The 16,105-nt window shown below is 34.5% G+C and overlaps 1 protein-coding gene across 1 annotated transcript in view; it reads left to right on the top strand.

Moving 5' to 3' along the window:
* Nucleotides 1–16,105, top strand: part of ADAM32 (ADAM metallopeptidase domain 32) — a 112,675-nt gene that overhangs the window by 56,183 nt on the left and 40,387 nt on the right. Inside the window, exons 11-12 of the mRNA XM_066237503.1 lie at nucleotides 5,218–5,395; nucleotides 15,839–15,931. Of these exons, the coding sequence (XP_066093600.1) occupies nucleotides 5,218–5,395; nucleotides 15,839–15,931 (271 nt within the window). The remainder of the gene's footprint in view (nucleotides 1–5,217; nucleotides 5,396–15,838; nucleotides 15,932–16,105) is intronic.

Genomic DNA, 16,105 nt, shown 5'->3' on the forward strand with positions numbered 1-16,105 from the left:
AAGGCTGATATTTCTTTATTGATTTTCTGTTTGGATGATCTCTCAGATAGATTCTATCTAAAGTTGTCAATGGTGTGTTGAAATCTCCAAGTATGATTGTGTTTTTGTCTGTTTTTATTTTTAGGTAGTAGATATATTATATATTTTGGTGCTCCCTGATTTGGTGCATATATATTAAGAAGTGTTATATCTTTTTGATATAGTGTCCTCTTTATTATTACAAAATGTCTGTCTTTGTCCCTTGTTACCTTTGTTGTCTTGAAGTCAGCATTGTCAGATATTAGTATGACTACACCTGTTTTTCTTTGTGTATTATTTGCTTGGAGAATCATTTTCCAACCTTTCACTTTGAGTCAACATTTGTCCTTGAAGCTTAGATGTGTCTCTTGAAGTCAGCATGTGGTTAGGTTTTGCTTTTGAATCCCATCTGCTATCCTGTGCCTCTTTATTGATGGGTCAGTCCTTTTACATTTAGGTTATTATTGACACTTGAGGATTTCCTATAGACATTTTTTTGTTTTGTTTTCTGGTAGCTCTGTGTCTTGTTTGGTTCTTCTCTTTTGTGTTTTTGCCAGTTGTCCTTGTTTGGTGGTATTCTATATTTCTTTCCTCTGTTTCCTCTGTTTCTATTTGATATTTGAAGGATAACTTTGATGGATGTAGTATTCTTGGCTAGTAATTCCTCTCTTTTAGTACTTTGAATATTTGGTCCACTCTCTTCTGGCTTATAGTTTCTGCTGAGAAGTCTGACCCAATGGGCCTTCCTTTATATGCTATGCTCTGCCTTGAGTATTCTATTTATCTAACTGCCTTTAGTATTTTTTCTTTGTCACTTATTTTTTTTTTAATTTTATTTATTTATTTATTTTTACAGAGACAGAGATAGAGTCAGAGAGAGGGATAGACAGGGACAGACAGACAAGAACGGAGAGAGATGAGAAGCATCAATCATCAGTTTTTCATTGCGACACCTTAGTTGTTTATTGATTGCTTTCTCATATGTGCCTTGACTGGGGGCCTTCAGCAGACCGAATAACCCCTTGCTGGAGCCAGTGACCTTGGGTCCAAGCTGGTGAGCTTTTTGCTCAAACCAGATGAGCCCGCGCTCAAGTTGGTGACCTTGGGGTCTCGAACCTGCGTCCTTCTGCATCCCAGTCTGATGCTCTATCCACTGCTCCACCACCTGGTCAGGCCTTGTCATTTATTTTTGACAATTTTATTATGCTATACCTTGAAGAAGGTCTGTTTGGGTTGAGGTAACTTGGCCTTCTGTTTGCTTCTTGGAATTGAGGATCTAATATTTCCATAGGCTTGGGAGGTTCTTACCAATTATTTGTTTGAATAAGCTTTCCATTCCCCTCTCCTTCTTTTCTTCTGATATACCCACTATTCTTATATTGTTCTTTATGATGGAGTCTGATAATTTTTGTAGAGCTCTAAAATTTTTCAATTTGTGAGTCTCTCTTTTCCTTTTTCTGTAGCATCTCTAGTTTCCTGTTTTTGATGTCATTGATTCTCTCTTCTATCTGGCCTGTTCTAGTAGCTAAACTTTTTACCTCATTTTTCAATTCATGTATTGAGTTCTTCATTTCTGTTTTTAAAGTTTTGATCTTCTTGGTGGAGTACTCATTTTGTTCATGAATTTGTTTTCTAAGCTCATTAAATTGCTTATCAGGGTTTGTTCGCATCTGAGTATTTTCAGAACTTCAATTTTGAATTCTCTATCATGTTGTAATTCCAAGGTTTCCATGTGATTGAGATTGCTTTCTAAAGATATTTCATTTTCTTTTGGAACTACATCTTTTTATTGTGTACACATGGTATTCATTTTTTCTTTCTTGATGGCATTTGAGAGTGGTATTGTTGAGAAATCTAATAAAAAACAGCTAAAAAATTAAATATACAAATACAATAAAATAGAAAATGAAAAATAATGAAGAACAAGAGAAAAACCACTACAGAAACAAAGAGGAAAATCCAAAACAAATAAAATACCCACAAAAATTAAATTAAAAATATTGAAATAAAAAAAAATGAAAAATAAAAGAAAAACACATTTTAGTTTTCAATGTTTTTTTTTTGTTTTCTTCCAGTATGTGGTACTTACTGTATTACAAGTTTTAGCTCTGTGACATTCCTGAGCTGACTGAGATATTGCTGTCACAATGATGCAGGCAAGGCTGCAGTTCCAGTGATAGGTGGGGTGTGCTTTGTGGGCTTTATGGCTTTAACAATGGCTATCTTAGGCCTCTAGTCACTTCTCTCCTTGTCTCAACAGACCAGAGGACCAGACAAAGAGCAGCTATATGCTCTTTGGGGGAGAGTTGCTCTGGAGGGCTAGCTGGGTGATATGTCTCCACCACTATCTGTACCTCTTGAGATGAAGGAGACTGGAAGCTGGGAGATCATACTTTTTTTTTTCCCTGTGTCTGCTTGAGTGTAGGCTGCCAACACCATCGAACACTGTCCATGACCCCTCATTCTGCTACCACTTTGGTTTAGTATCTGCCCCTCTGCCCCTCAATATCTTTGCTTCTCCTGGCAAAAGAAGACCCAGTCATTCCAGACTTCTCCCTTCTGTGGAGCCCCTGCAGACAAAAATCCAGACAGTTCGGGCTTCCTCTCCAGAGCCTTGGCAGACAAAAATCCAGGTAGTCCAGGTTGCTGACTTTGAGTGCATCTTATCTTCTGTCCCTCCCCCCTTGTCAACTCTTCTCACTGTTAGTTGATTCCATGCATAGATCTTTATAGGCAAGACTGCAAGCCCAGATGGGGTTTCTTTTTTTTTTCTTAAGTGTTAGGAGGTGAAGATAGACAGACTCCTGCATGTGGCCTGACTGGGATCCACCTAGCAACCCCAGTCTGGGGCAAATGCTTGAACCAACTATCTTCAGCATCTGTAGCCAACACTTGGACCAATCAAACCACTGCCTGTGAAAGAGAAAGAGAGAGAGAAGGGGAAGAGGGAGAGGAAAATAAGCATATGATTACTTCTCATGTTTGCCCTGACTGGGAATGGAACCCTGGACTTCCGCATGCTGGGTTGACTCTTGGTTCACCAAGCCAACCTGTCAGGGCCATCAGCTGGGGTTATTTCACTGGTTATAGCTATTCAATTTGTTGAAATTTCAGGGGGAGCGATGAAGAGTATCTCTCATGCTGTCATTACTCTGACGTGATCTGTATTTTCATCTTTCAATTTTGGTGGTAAAATCATCAAAAGATTTGGTTTAGAATAAAATACCTATAATATTCAATAGTGAATATTTTGAATTATGTAATATTCAAAGATGAATTTTTGGGTAAAAGTATGTGAATTTGAAGTCTGTAACTATGTGTGACTGATTCTGCTAATTTATGAACTATATAAATTTGATGAAGATTTTAGCTTCTTTGTATGCTGGCTCAATTTCTATAAAATGTTGATGACAATACAAAACTCCCTGGTTGTGGGCAGATTAAATGATCACTTATATGAAGTATCTCCTAATAATAAATTGATGCTCCAGAAATGTCAGTTTCTTTCTTGACTTACAAACTTTTACTACATATTGAGAGTGACATCCTCTGGAATTATTTATTCTCTGAAAGTATTTTTATATTGGCGTATGGACATAATTGTTTAAAATTTTGGCTAATATATAGTTTCCCTGGGATTTTTGAGAATGTTCAGGTCTAAGCATAGTATGGTTTGCTTGATAAAAATCTGTTGTTATTATGAAGAATCAATAGACAATTGATTCTATGTTTGCTACGAGCTGTGCAGGTGATGTGACACTAGCAATAAAGATGACAAAATTCTCTCCTAAAGTAAGTTAAGTCTAATAAATTAACTATCATGTTATATATTTAGTACAAAGTATAAACATTGGAAAACATTGAAATAGATTTAAACTTTCAAAGAGCTTGATTCTTAATTTGATAGCGCTCAGGGGAAAGGAAAGATGGAGGAAGTAGAAGAAATGTATGAACAGTTGTTGGTATTTATATGGGAATTTACAGTAAAAGAATATGGTTTTTTTTTTCATGTCATCATTTCAGTTTTATTTCACCTTGGTAGAGGTATCATACACATATATAGCCATTTTCCTCTATGTGAAAGAATTTGCATAAATCTCACCCAAAAACACAAAAAGATTTTCAAGATAGTTTGTATTGCATATAAAAATAAAATTAACCTACTCTTAAATTTTTGTTGTAGAAACATTTAATAGGAGTCCTTTTAACAAAACTTGAAATATACAATACAGTTATTGTTAAATACAGTAACATTACTATATATTAAATTTCCAAAACTTATTCTGCATAACTGAAACTTTGTACCCCTTGACCAATATTTCCCTAATTTTCCTTGTCCTTACCTCCTGGCAACTACCATTTTACTCTCTGCATCTATGAGTTTGACAACTAGATTCCACATGTAAGTGAGATCATGCAATATTTGTCTTTCGGTTATTGGCTTATTTCACTTAGTATGTCTTCCACATTCATTCATATTCTCACAAATGACAGGATTTTAAAATATGAATAATCTGTGTGTGTGTGTGTGTGTGTGTTGTTTTGTTGTTGTGTGTGAAATTTTCTTTATCCTTTATCCATCAATGGATATTTAGGTTGTTTTCATGTCTTGGCTATTCTCAATGAATACAAGAGGGCAGATATCTTGTCAAGATACTGATCTCATTTCTAGTAGATTGTTCCAAAGTTATAATAAAATGGATCTATTTTTAATTTTCTGAGAAACCTGTATATTATTTTCCATAGCGGCTATACCAATTTACATTCCCACCAACAGTGCAGAAGGGCTCCCTTTTCTCCACATTCATACTTTTTGATAATACCATTCTAACAGTTGTGAGGTGATACCACATTGTGGTTTTGATTTGCATTTTCCTAATATTTAGTGATTTTGTGTACTTTTTTCATAAACCTGTTAACTATTTATATGTCTTCTTTGGAAAAATATCTGCTTAAGCTCTTTATTCACTTTCTAATCAGTTTTTTATTGAGTTGTATTTAATTTTGTTTTAATAAAGACATGTATTCTAGTGAATAAGTTACATAACTTCCTCAAGAATGATTTTGGTCTCTTAAGCTTTTGTTGTGAACATTTATCATTTTTTTTATTAAATTTAATATTTTGAAATTAACTTATATAATACAGAGTTGTGTTTTCAAGAGTATACTGATACCAACATTATGTGGATTCATCTTTAGGCAATCCAGTGGTGTGAAGACTTTTAGCAATTGCAGTTTGAGTGACTTCAAAAGTTTCATTTCAAATATGGGTGCTAAATGTCTTCACAATCAGCCACAAATGCAACGTGTTCCAGCAGCAGTCTGTGGCAATGGCAAAGTGGAGAGCCCTGAAACTTGTGACTGTGGTTCGCCAGATGTAAGTATGATAACTGGGAAAATTAATGAATTAATGTATTGTTTTATGTAATTTCTTGTCACAAATGTTTTAGATCTCAAATATAACTGAGTGTCATGTAGAATATGGCAGTAAGTGAAATCAAGATTGAATAACATACAAGAATATATTATCTAGGTTTTATAAGTTGAAGAGTATTGGACAAATATATAATATACTCCAAAAAATTATTGCTAATGGGAAAAATAAAAGTCTAGAATGAGGATTTGGGTTGCAGACTAAAAGTATAAGATCTTTCCAAACCTTAATTTGGACATTTTATAAAATTCTTATTGAAGCTTAACAAGACAGTGAACCACCACATATTTTTTAGGGTTTCATTTCTCAGTGAAACCAGTAACAATGTGAGGGAGGACTATGTTAATACTGGATGATTTTCACAAGGTAATCTTGAAAATATAAATGCAAAAGTCCAAGATATAATGATTCTAGATAATTATGTATTTGCAACAATACATCAGATATTATAGATTTCTATAGTTACAAAATAAATAGAAGGAAATGCTATTAGGATTTGATACATATATGGGAGTGAATGTACTTGTCCATATATCACGTTGTCTTAATTACTGTGCTTTCTTTGTATTGTGTTTCATCATTGGGTAGAGCAACTCTTCTCTTTTAACTCTTCTTTATCTTTTTCAAATCACTTTTATTGGGTCATAATCTATATACAATAAAATATACTCATTTTAGGTATATTAATTGGTGAGTTTTGACAAATGTATATGAGTATTGGTACAATTAAGATATAAATTCTTTTCATTATACCCAAAAGGCTACTCATGCCCCCTTTGCAATAATTTCCTCCTCTTCTCAACTCCAGGCAACTTCTAATTATGTTAGTTTTGCCTGATCAAGAAAGTCATGTGAAAGAAATGATACAACACATATTCTTTCTGTCTGGCTTGTTCCTTTCAATACAATGTTTTTGAGATTAACCCACATTGTTTTATGTCATAATAGCTTCTTCCTTTTCATTTTGAGTTATATTTCATCGTTTGTATAAACCACAATCTGGTTTCCCATCCACCTGATAATGGACATTTGAGTTGTTAACAGTATTGGGTCATTATTCTGAATTTCTAAAATAATTGCTGGGTCCTATAATAAATGTATTTTATAAGAAACTTTCAAACTATTTTCCAAAGTGGTTGTATTATTTTTCACTCCTATCAGCAATATATGAAACTTTGCCACCATAACTTCACCCGTAATTGATATTGCAGCTTTTAAATTTTGGCCATTCCAGTGGTTTTGATTTGTATTATCTTAATGACCCTAATGATGTTGAGCATGTCTTTTGTCCTACTGATCATTTGCTGTTTGAATAATCTGTTCAAGTATTTGGCCAGCTTTAAAACTAAGTTGTTTATTTATTCTTTTTTATTATTGACTTGTAAGAGTTCTTTGTAGAGACTGGATACCAATTCTTTGTCAGACATGTATATTACAAATATTTGTTTCTAGCACGGATTACCCTTATAGTTTCTAGCAAAGCCTTTAAATAGCAGACATTATTATTTTTGGCTGATTTTTTTTTTTTTTAGATTTTATTTATTGATTTTAGAGAGAGAGGAAGGAAGAGGGAGTGCGAAGTATCAACTCATAGTTCCTTTACTTTAGTTGTTCATTGCTTGCTTGTTGTATGTGCCTTGACTGGGCAAGCCCAGGGTTTTAAGCCGATGACCTCAGTGCCCCAGGTCAGTGCTCTATCCACTGCACCATCATAAGCCAGGTGGCATTATTTATTTTTTAAAGCCCAATTTATAGTTTTTTTCTGCTGGGTCATATATATATATATATATATATATATATATATATATATATATATATATTTTTTTTTTTTTTTTTTTTTTTTTTTTTTTTTTTTGCCTATCCTAATAAATCTTTGCTTATCCAAAGTAATGCATATTTTCCTCTATGTTTTCTACTAGAAGTTATACCATTAAAACTTTTAAAATTAGTCTGTGATCCATTTGAGTTATTTTTGTGTTTGTTGAAGGATTTGGGTTGACAGTCATTATCCTTCACACATATATAATTATTTTCTAGCAGTATATGTTAAAATAACCATCTTTTCACCATTGTTTTACCTTAACATCCTATGAAAATAAATTACCACGTGTGTCTATCATTCTATTCATTTCTGTTGGTTTATATATCCATTCTTATACCAATTTCACATTGTATTAATTAGTGTACTTTTACAGTATGTCTTGAAAACAGATAGTGTAAATCACCCAACTTTGTCTTTTCTAAGATAGTTTTACTATTCTAGGACCTTTGTATTTCCATTAGAGAACTACAGTTAGAGAATTAGCATGTGGATGTAGGGACTTTGATTGGAATTGTGTTGTATCCATATATCAATTTTAGGTGAATTGCCCTCTTACCAATATTGATTCTGCCAATATTTGCAGATGGTGTTAAATTTAGGGTTTTTTTTTTTGTATTTTTCCGGTTAGAAGTGGGAGGCAGTCTGACAGACTCCTGCATGCACCCGACCAGGATCCACCCAGCATGTCCACCAGGGTGCAATGCTCTGCCCATCTGAGGCATCGCTCAGTCAATTAGAGCCATTCTAGCACCTAAGGCGGAGGTCATGGAGCCGTCCTCAGCATTCACGCCAACTTTGCTCCAATGGGGCCTTGGCTGCGGGAGGGGAAGAGAGAGACAGAGAGGAAGTAGAGGCGGAAGGGTGCAGAAGCAGATGGGCACTTCTCCTGTGTGCTCTGGCTGGGAATCGAACCTGGGACTTCTACACATCAGGCTGACCCTCTACCGCTGAGCCAACCGGCCAGGGCCAGGTTTTCATTTTTAAGAAATTTTTGTTGCTATTATTGGGGTGACATTGGCTAGTAAAATATAGATTTCAGGTGTAGAATTCTATAAAACATTGTTGTATTGTGTGTTCACTATTTTTTCCCCTTTAATCTCTTATAAATGTCCCCCACCCTCCTTTTCCTCTGATAATCATCATATTGTTGTCTGTATCTGTGATTTTTTTCTTCTTCTTCTTTTTTTACTTAATCCCTTTACTTTATTCACCCAGTCTCCCCCCCGCCCCCCGCCTTCCCTTCTGAAAGCTGTCAGTCTGCTCTTTGTGGCTGAGTATTTTTCTATTTTGTATGTTAGTTTATTTTGTTCATTAGATTCCACATATAAGTGAATCAATCATATGGTATTTGTTTTTCTCTTACTGGCCTATTTCACTTAGCATAATATTCTCCAGGTCCACCATGCTTTTGCAAAGGGTAGGATTTTCATCTTTTTTTTATAGTCACATAGTATTCCATTATGTAAATGTACCACCTCCTTTTTATCCACTCATCTACTAATGGGCACTTAGACTGCTTTCAAATCTTGGCTATTGTAAATAGTGCTGAAGTGGACATGGAGTTGCATTTATTCTTTCAAACCAGTGTTTTGAGTTTCTTCAGATGTATTCCCAGAAGTGGAATTACTGGGTCATAAAGCAGTTCTATATTTAATTTTTTGAGAAAACTCCAGACTGTTTTCCATGGTGGCTGTACCAATCTGCATCCCATTATCAGTGCATGAGACTTCCCTTTTCTGCACATCCTTGTCAACACATTGTTTTTGATTTATTGGTGACAGTCATTCTGACAGGTGTGAGGTGTATCTTGTTGAGGTTTTTGAATTCCTCTTAGTATTTGTGATGCTGAGCATCTTTTCATATGTCTATTGACCATCTATATGTTCTTTTTGGAGAAGTGTCTGTTTAGGTCCATTGCACATTTTTTAATTGGATTTTTTTTTGGTGTTTAATTCTTTAATCAGTTTAGTTCTATAGTGGACTGGTTTCGACAGCATTAATATTTTATTTAATAACTGTTCATTGCTACTGTAAAAAATACAATTGACATTTCTGAGTTCAGCTTGGATTTAGTTTGATGAAAAGTGCTGAGAATGGTCATCTTTGCTTTGTTTTTAATTTTAGAAAAAAAAAACTTTCTGACTTTCACTATTAAATATAATGTTAGATATAAGTATTTTTAAAACAGATTCCCTTTATCATGTTGAGGAAGTTCCCTTCTATTAATAGTTAGAGGAGGGCTTTGAATCAAGAATTAGTATCAAATTTTGTGAAATGTTTTATCTCTCTGTCTATTGAGCTGATCATATGTATTTTCTCTTTTATTCATTGATTTTCATTGATTGGCTGTGAATGCTAACCCAATTATGCTTTACTGAGATAAGTTTTAATTGGATTTTCATAGATCTATCTAGCTAGCTAGTTAGGTAGATTTTAATTTCACCAGGATTATAGCACTTACTTTCAGAGGAAACTATGGCCTGTATAGTTTTTTTTTCCTGTAATATTTGCATCTTGTTTTGGCATCAGAGTAAGACTAGACTCATAAAATGAGTTGGAAAACTCTCCTTTACTTACTGTTTCCTGAAATAATTTAAGACCGATTTTATTTCTTTTATTTATTTATTTTTTTGTATTTTTCTGAAGCTAGAAATGGGGAGAGACAGTCAGACAGACTCCCGCATGCGCCCGACCGGGATCCACCCGGCACGCCCACCAGGGAGCGACGTTTTGCCCACCAGGGGGCGATGCTCTGCCCCTCTGGGGCGTTGCTCTGTCGCAACCAGAGCCACTCTAGCGCCTGGGGCAGAGACCAAGGAGCCATCCCCAGTGCCCGCGCCATCTTTGCTCCAATGGAGCCTCGGCTGCAGGAGGGGAAGAGAGAGACAGAGAGGAAGGAGGGGGGAGGGGTGGAGAAGCAGATGGGTGCTTCCCCTGTGTGCCCTGGCTGGGAATCGAACCTGGGACCTCTGCACGCCAGGCCGATGCTCTACCACTGAGCCAAACGGCCAGGGCCAAGACCGATTTTATTTCTATTTATTTATTTATATTGTGGAAAAACACTTAACATGAGATCTACACTCTTAAATATACCCTTCTAAATTGTCAAAGTTTTGCATTTTACATTTAGGTTTATGATGCATTTTCAGGGGTGCTTTGTGTGAGTGTGTGTGTGTGTCAAAGGTGTAGTGTCAGTGTCTAGAGGAATTATTTTCTATGTGAATGTCCAATTTTACAGCAAACATTTATGAAAAGATTATCCATTCTCCATTAAATTTTATTGCTCCATTGTCATGCATTTTATAATTTGTTAGGTCTATTTCTGGGGCCTCTGTTTTGTTTCAATTATCTCCTTGTTTATTCTTTTGTGAATATTATATGGTCATTATTTCAGTTTATAATAATTTTGAAGTTGGATTTATCAGTGCTTCAGTTTTCCTCTTTCTCCTCCTCCTCTTTTTTTCTCCTTTTTCTTTATCTGTATTACATAGACTATTATGAATTTTTGCCTCTTATATAAACTTTGGAGTCAGTTTGTCAACTAGCTGGAATTTTGATTGAAATTACATTGAATGTTTAGATCAGGATGGGAAGAACTAACAACTTAATAATATTTACTTTTTTTTTTTAAAATTCATGAACATAGAATATCTTTCTACTTACTTACATCTTTGATTGCTTACATCAGAGTTTCATAATTTTTCTCATATGTCTTCTGTAAAATTTTGTTAGGACTGTTCTCAAGTACTTCATTGTTTCTGTAGTAATATCAACAGAATTGTGTTTTCTAAATAATTGATGAGAACTTCCCAAGCCTGTGGAAAGAACTAAAGCCTCAAGTTCAAGAAGCAAACAGAACTCCAAGTTTTCTTAACCCCAACAAACCTACTCCAAGGCATATCATAATGAAATTGACACAAACCAACAGCAAAGAAAAAATTCTCAAGGCAGCCAGGGAAAAGAAGAATACAACATATAAAGGAAGGCCCATTAGATTATCATCAGATTTCTCAGCAGAAACTCTACAAGCTAGAAGAGAGTGGACCCCAATATTTAAAGTCCTGAAAGAGAGGAACTTTCAGCCACGAATACTATACCCATCAAAGCTATCCTTCAAATACGAAGGAGAAATAAAAACATTCACAGATACAGAAAAGATGAGGGAATTTATCATCAGAAAACCCCCACTCCAGGAATTACTAAAGGGGGTTCTCCAATCAGATACAAAGAACAAAAAAAAAACAGAGCCACAAGTAAAAGCTCCAAGAAGAACACAATAAAACCAAATTTAAACTGTGACAACAACAAAAAGAAAGAGGGGGAGAAGACGGAGATTAACAGTAGCAAAGGACGATGGAGTGCAAAAGTACTCACAAAATAGTTCGCTACAATGAACAGGGTAGGGACCCTTTTCATTACTCAAAGGTAACCACCATTGAAAAAACCACCACAGAAGCACATGAGATAAAAAAGATAGCAACAGAGGAAAGATGTATGGAATACAACCAAATAAAAACAAAAGATAGAAAAACGAAAGAGAAGGATCAAACAAGACACAAAACTAACAGAAAGCAAGATATAAAATGGCAATAGGGAACTCACAAGTATCAATAATTACACTAAATGTAAATGGATTAAACTCACCAATAAAAAGGCACAGAGTAGCAGAATGGATTAAAAAAGAAAATCCAACTGTATGCTGCCTACAGGAAACTCATCTAAGTAACAAGGATAAAAACAAATTCAAAGTGAAAGGCTGGAAAACAATACTCCAAGCAAATAACATCCAAAAAAAAGCAGGTGTAGCAATACTCATATCGGATAATGCTGACTACAAGACAGGAAAAGTACTTAGAGACAAAAATGGCCATTTCATACTGGCTAAGGGGACACTGAATCAAGAAGACATAACAATTCTTAATATATATGCACCAAACCAAGGAGCACCAAAATATATAAGACAGCTACTTATTGATCTTAAAACAAAAACTGACAAAAATACAATCATACTTGGAGACCTCAATACACCGCTGACGGCTCTAGATCGGTCATCCAAACAGAGAATCAACAAAGACATAGTGGCCTTAAACAAAACACTAGAGCACCTGGATATGATAGACATCTACAGGACATTTCATCCCAAAGTGACTGAGTATACATTTTTCTCCAGTGTACATGGATCATTCTCAAGAATTGACCATATGTTGGGCCACAAAAACAATATCAGCAAATTCAGAAAAATTGAAGTTGTACCAAGCATATTTTCTGATCATAAAGCCTTGAAACTAGAATTCAACTGCAAAAAAGAGGAAAAATATCCCACAAAAATGTGGAAACTAAACAACATACTTTTAAAAAATGAATGGGTCAAAGAAGAAATAAGTGCAGAGATCAAAAGATATATACAGACTAATGAAAATGACAATACGACATATCAGAATCTATGGGATGCAGCAAAAGCAGTGATAAGAGGGAAGTTCATATCGCTTCAGGCATATATGAACAAACAAGAGAGAGCCCAAGTGAACCACTTAACTTCCCACCTTAAGGAACTAGAAAAAGAAGAACAAAGACAACCCAAAACCAGCCGAAGAAAGGAGATAATAAAAATCAGAGCAGAAATAAATGAATTAGAGAACAGAAAAACTATAGAAAAAATTAATAGAACAAGGAATTGGTTCTTTGAAAAGATCAACAAAATTGACAAACCCTTGGCAAGACTTACCAAGGAAAAAAGAGAAAGAACTCATATAAACAAAATCCAAAATGAAAGAGGAGAAATCACCACGGACACCGTAGATATACAAAGAATTATTGTAGAATACTATGAAAAACTTTATGCCACTAAATTCAACAACCTAGAAGAAATGGATAAATTCCTAGAACAATACAACCTTCCTAGACTGAGTCAAGAAGAAGCAGAAAGCCTAAACAGACCTATCAGTAGAGAAGAAATAGAAAAAACCATTAAAAACCTCCCCAAAAATAAAAGTCCAGGCCCTGACGGCTATACCAGCGAATTTTATCAAACATTCAAAGAAGACTTGGTTCCTATTCTACTCAAAGTCTTCCAAAAAATTGAAGAAGAAGCAATACTTCCAAACACATTTTATGAGGCCAACATAACCCTCATACCAAAACCAGGCAAGGATGGCACAAAAAAAGAAAACTACAGACCAATATCTCTAATGAATACAGATGCTAAAATACTAAACAAAATACTAGCAAATCGAATACAACAACATATTAAAAAAATAATACATCATGATCAAGTGGGATTCATCCCAGAATCTCAAGGATGGTTCAACATACGCAAAACGGTTAATGTAATACACCATATCAACAAAACAAAGAACAAAAACCACATGATCTTATCAATAGACGCAGAAAAGGCTTTCGATAAAATACAACACAATTTTATGTTTAAGACTCTCAACAAAATGGGTATAGAAGGAAAATATCTCAACATGATAAAGGCCATATATGATCAACCATCAGCTAACATCATATTAAATGGCACTAAACTGAAGGCTTTCCCCCTTAAATCAGGAACAAGACAGGGTTGTCCACTCTCTCCACTCTTATTTAATGTGGTACTAGAGGTTCTAGCCAGAGCAATCAGACAAGACAAAGAAATAAAAGGCATCCATATCGGAAAAGAAGAAGTAAAGGTATCACTTTTTGCAGATGATATGATCCTATACATTGAAAACCCCAAAGAATCCACAAAAAGACTACTAGAAACAATAAGCCAATACAGTAAGGTCGCAGGATACAAAATTAACATACAGAAGTCAATAGCCTTTCTATATGCCAACAATGAAACAACTGAGAAGGAACTCAAAAGAATAATCCCCTTCACGATTGCAACAAAAAAAATAAAATACTCAGAATTGTGTTTTCTATTACAAATTCTCATTTTTTTATTGTTGGTATTCAGGAAAATGTTGAATTTTGTGTATTAACTTGGTATCCAGCAAAATTGTTATAATCATTTATTAGTCACAGGAAGATTTTGTGTTTGCTGTTGTTATTTGACCCATTATTTGGAATGTTCTTTGAATAGAAAACGTTTTTACTTCTTTATAACATGTATTTTGTAAATTTCATTTTCTTGTATTAAGATTTGGACAGAGGTGGTGAGAAAGGGCATCTTTGCTTTGTTCTGATTTTAAGGGGGAAAACTTATCTCACCATAAGTACGATGCTAGCTGTAACTTTTTTTTTTTTTTTTAACATTTATCAGCTTGAGAAAGATTCCTTTAATTCCTGTTTTGCTAACATTTTGTATATATGTGAGAGTTGGATTTTGTCAGATGCTTTTCCTATATCACTTATTATGGCCATATGATTTTTCTACTTCAGCTTGTCATTATAATGGATTATATTAAGTGGTATTTGAATGATGAACCAGTCTTGCATACTTGTGATAAATCCCACTTGGTTGTAGTGTATATTTTTTAATACATTGTTGCATTTGATTTAATAATTTTTTGTTGAATATTTTTACATGCATTTTTTATGAGAGAGATTGGTCTGTAATTTTTCTTTCTTGTAATGTCTTTGACTGGGTTTGGTATTAGGTAATACTGGCCCCACAGAATGAGTTAAGAAGTGTCACACATCAATGGTTGGAGTGTAATGTGTTTATGATTCTTTGGGGTGAAGGTAATAAGAGTGCCATGTTAGTGCTTCTCTTGGATTCTGTCCTAGGTGCTTTTTCTCTTGGTTGGTTTTAATTTGTATTTTTTTATACAATAAACCATAGCTGAGAGTATACCAGCTTTCAGTGAGATCTCTGAGTTCTTCTAGTAAGTTTTCAAACCTGCGGGAGGTTTTGAGACTCCACTGAACTGATGATTGGTGTAAAAAGTGTGGGCAGTCATAGAGACTGTTCTGTTTAACATTGCAGTGGGCTTTCCATCCAGGTTTATTGAGTTATAATTGACAAATAGGAATTGTATATGTTTAAGGTGTACAGTGTGGTGTTTGTACCAGTATATTGTACCAGTGTGGTGTGTGTACCAGTATATTGTGAAATGATTGCAACAATCAAACCAATTTTCATCACACAGTTATCATTGTGTGTGTGTGTGTGTGTATCTATGTGTGTGGAGAGTACTTCATCTGTCCTCTTATCAAATTTCAAGTATATATAATCCATTATAGTTAACTGGAGTCAACGTGCTGTACATTAGTTTCTCAGAACTAATTCATTTTATAAATGAAAGTTTGTATTTTTTGATCAATAGCTCCCTTTTTCTCCCACTTTCTAGGCACTGATAATGTTATTCTATCCTGTTACTATTATCTAGTTTCTGAAAAAGTTTGTTCCATATATTTTACCCAGTATTTGAGTTGATGAAGAGTTAGTGGGGTACTACTAGTTTCTGTGTTTTGATCTGAAAAATACCTTAGTGTTTTAATTGTTCTTTGTACAAAAATCTATAAATGTCAACAGCATTTATATTTTTTTCCAAAACTCAAAAACTCATTAAACATAGCTTCTACTGAAGATCATATTATGTTATAATGTGTTTTTATTTGCATTCCACTCATCATAGCAATGTGGACCTTCTAGCTGTTGTGATCCTCAACTTTGTGTGTTGAAACCAGGATCACAATGTGCTGATGGTTTATGCTGCAACAAATGTCAGGTAAGATTTAAGTTTATTAATATTATCCAAGTATACAATAAACCATGTCTGGGATTTTTTAGAACACTTGGACTTATAACTGTAAGTCAAATAAATGACTTTCAAAAAAAAAAAAGACACTAAATTCAATTCAGGTTTCTAATTTGTGAACTTTATTTGGAGGTTGAGGTCTCT

The sequence above is a fragment of the Saccopteryx bilineata genome, chromosome 6 (genome assembly GCF_036850765.1).
Source record: "Saccopteryx bilineata isolate mSacBil1 chromosome 6, mSacBil1_pri_phased_curated, whole genome shotgun sequence".
NCBI lineage: Eukaryota > Metazoa > Chordata > Mammalia > Chiroptera > Emballonuridae > Saccopteryx > Saccopteryx bilineata.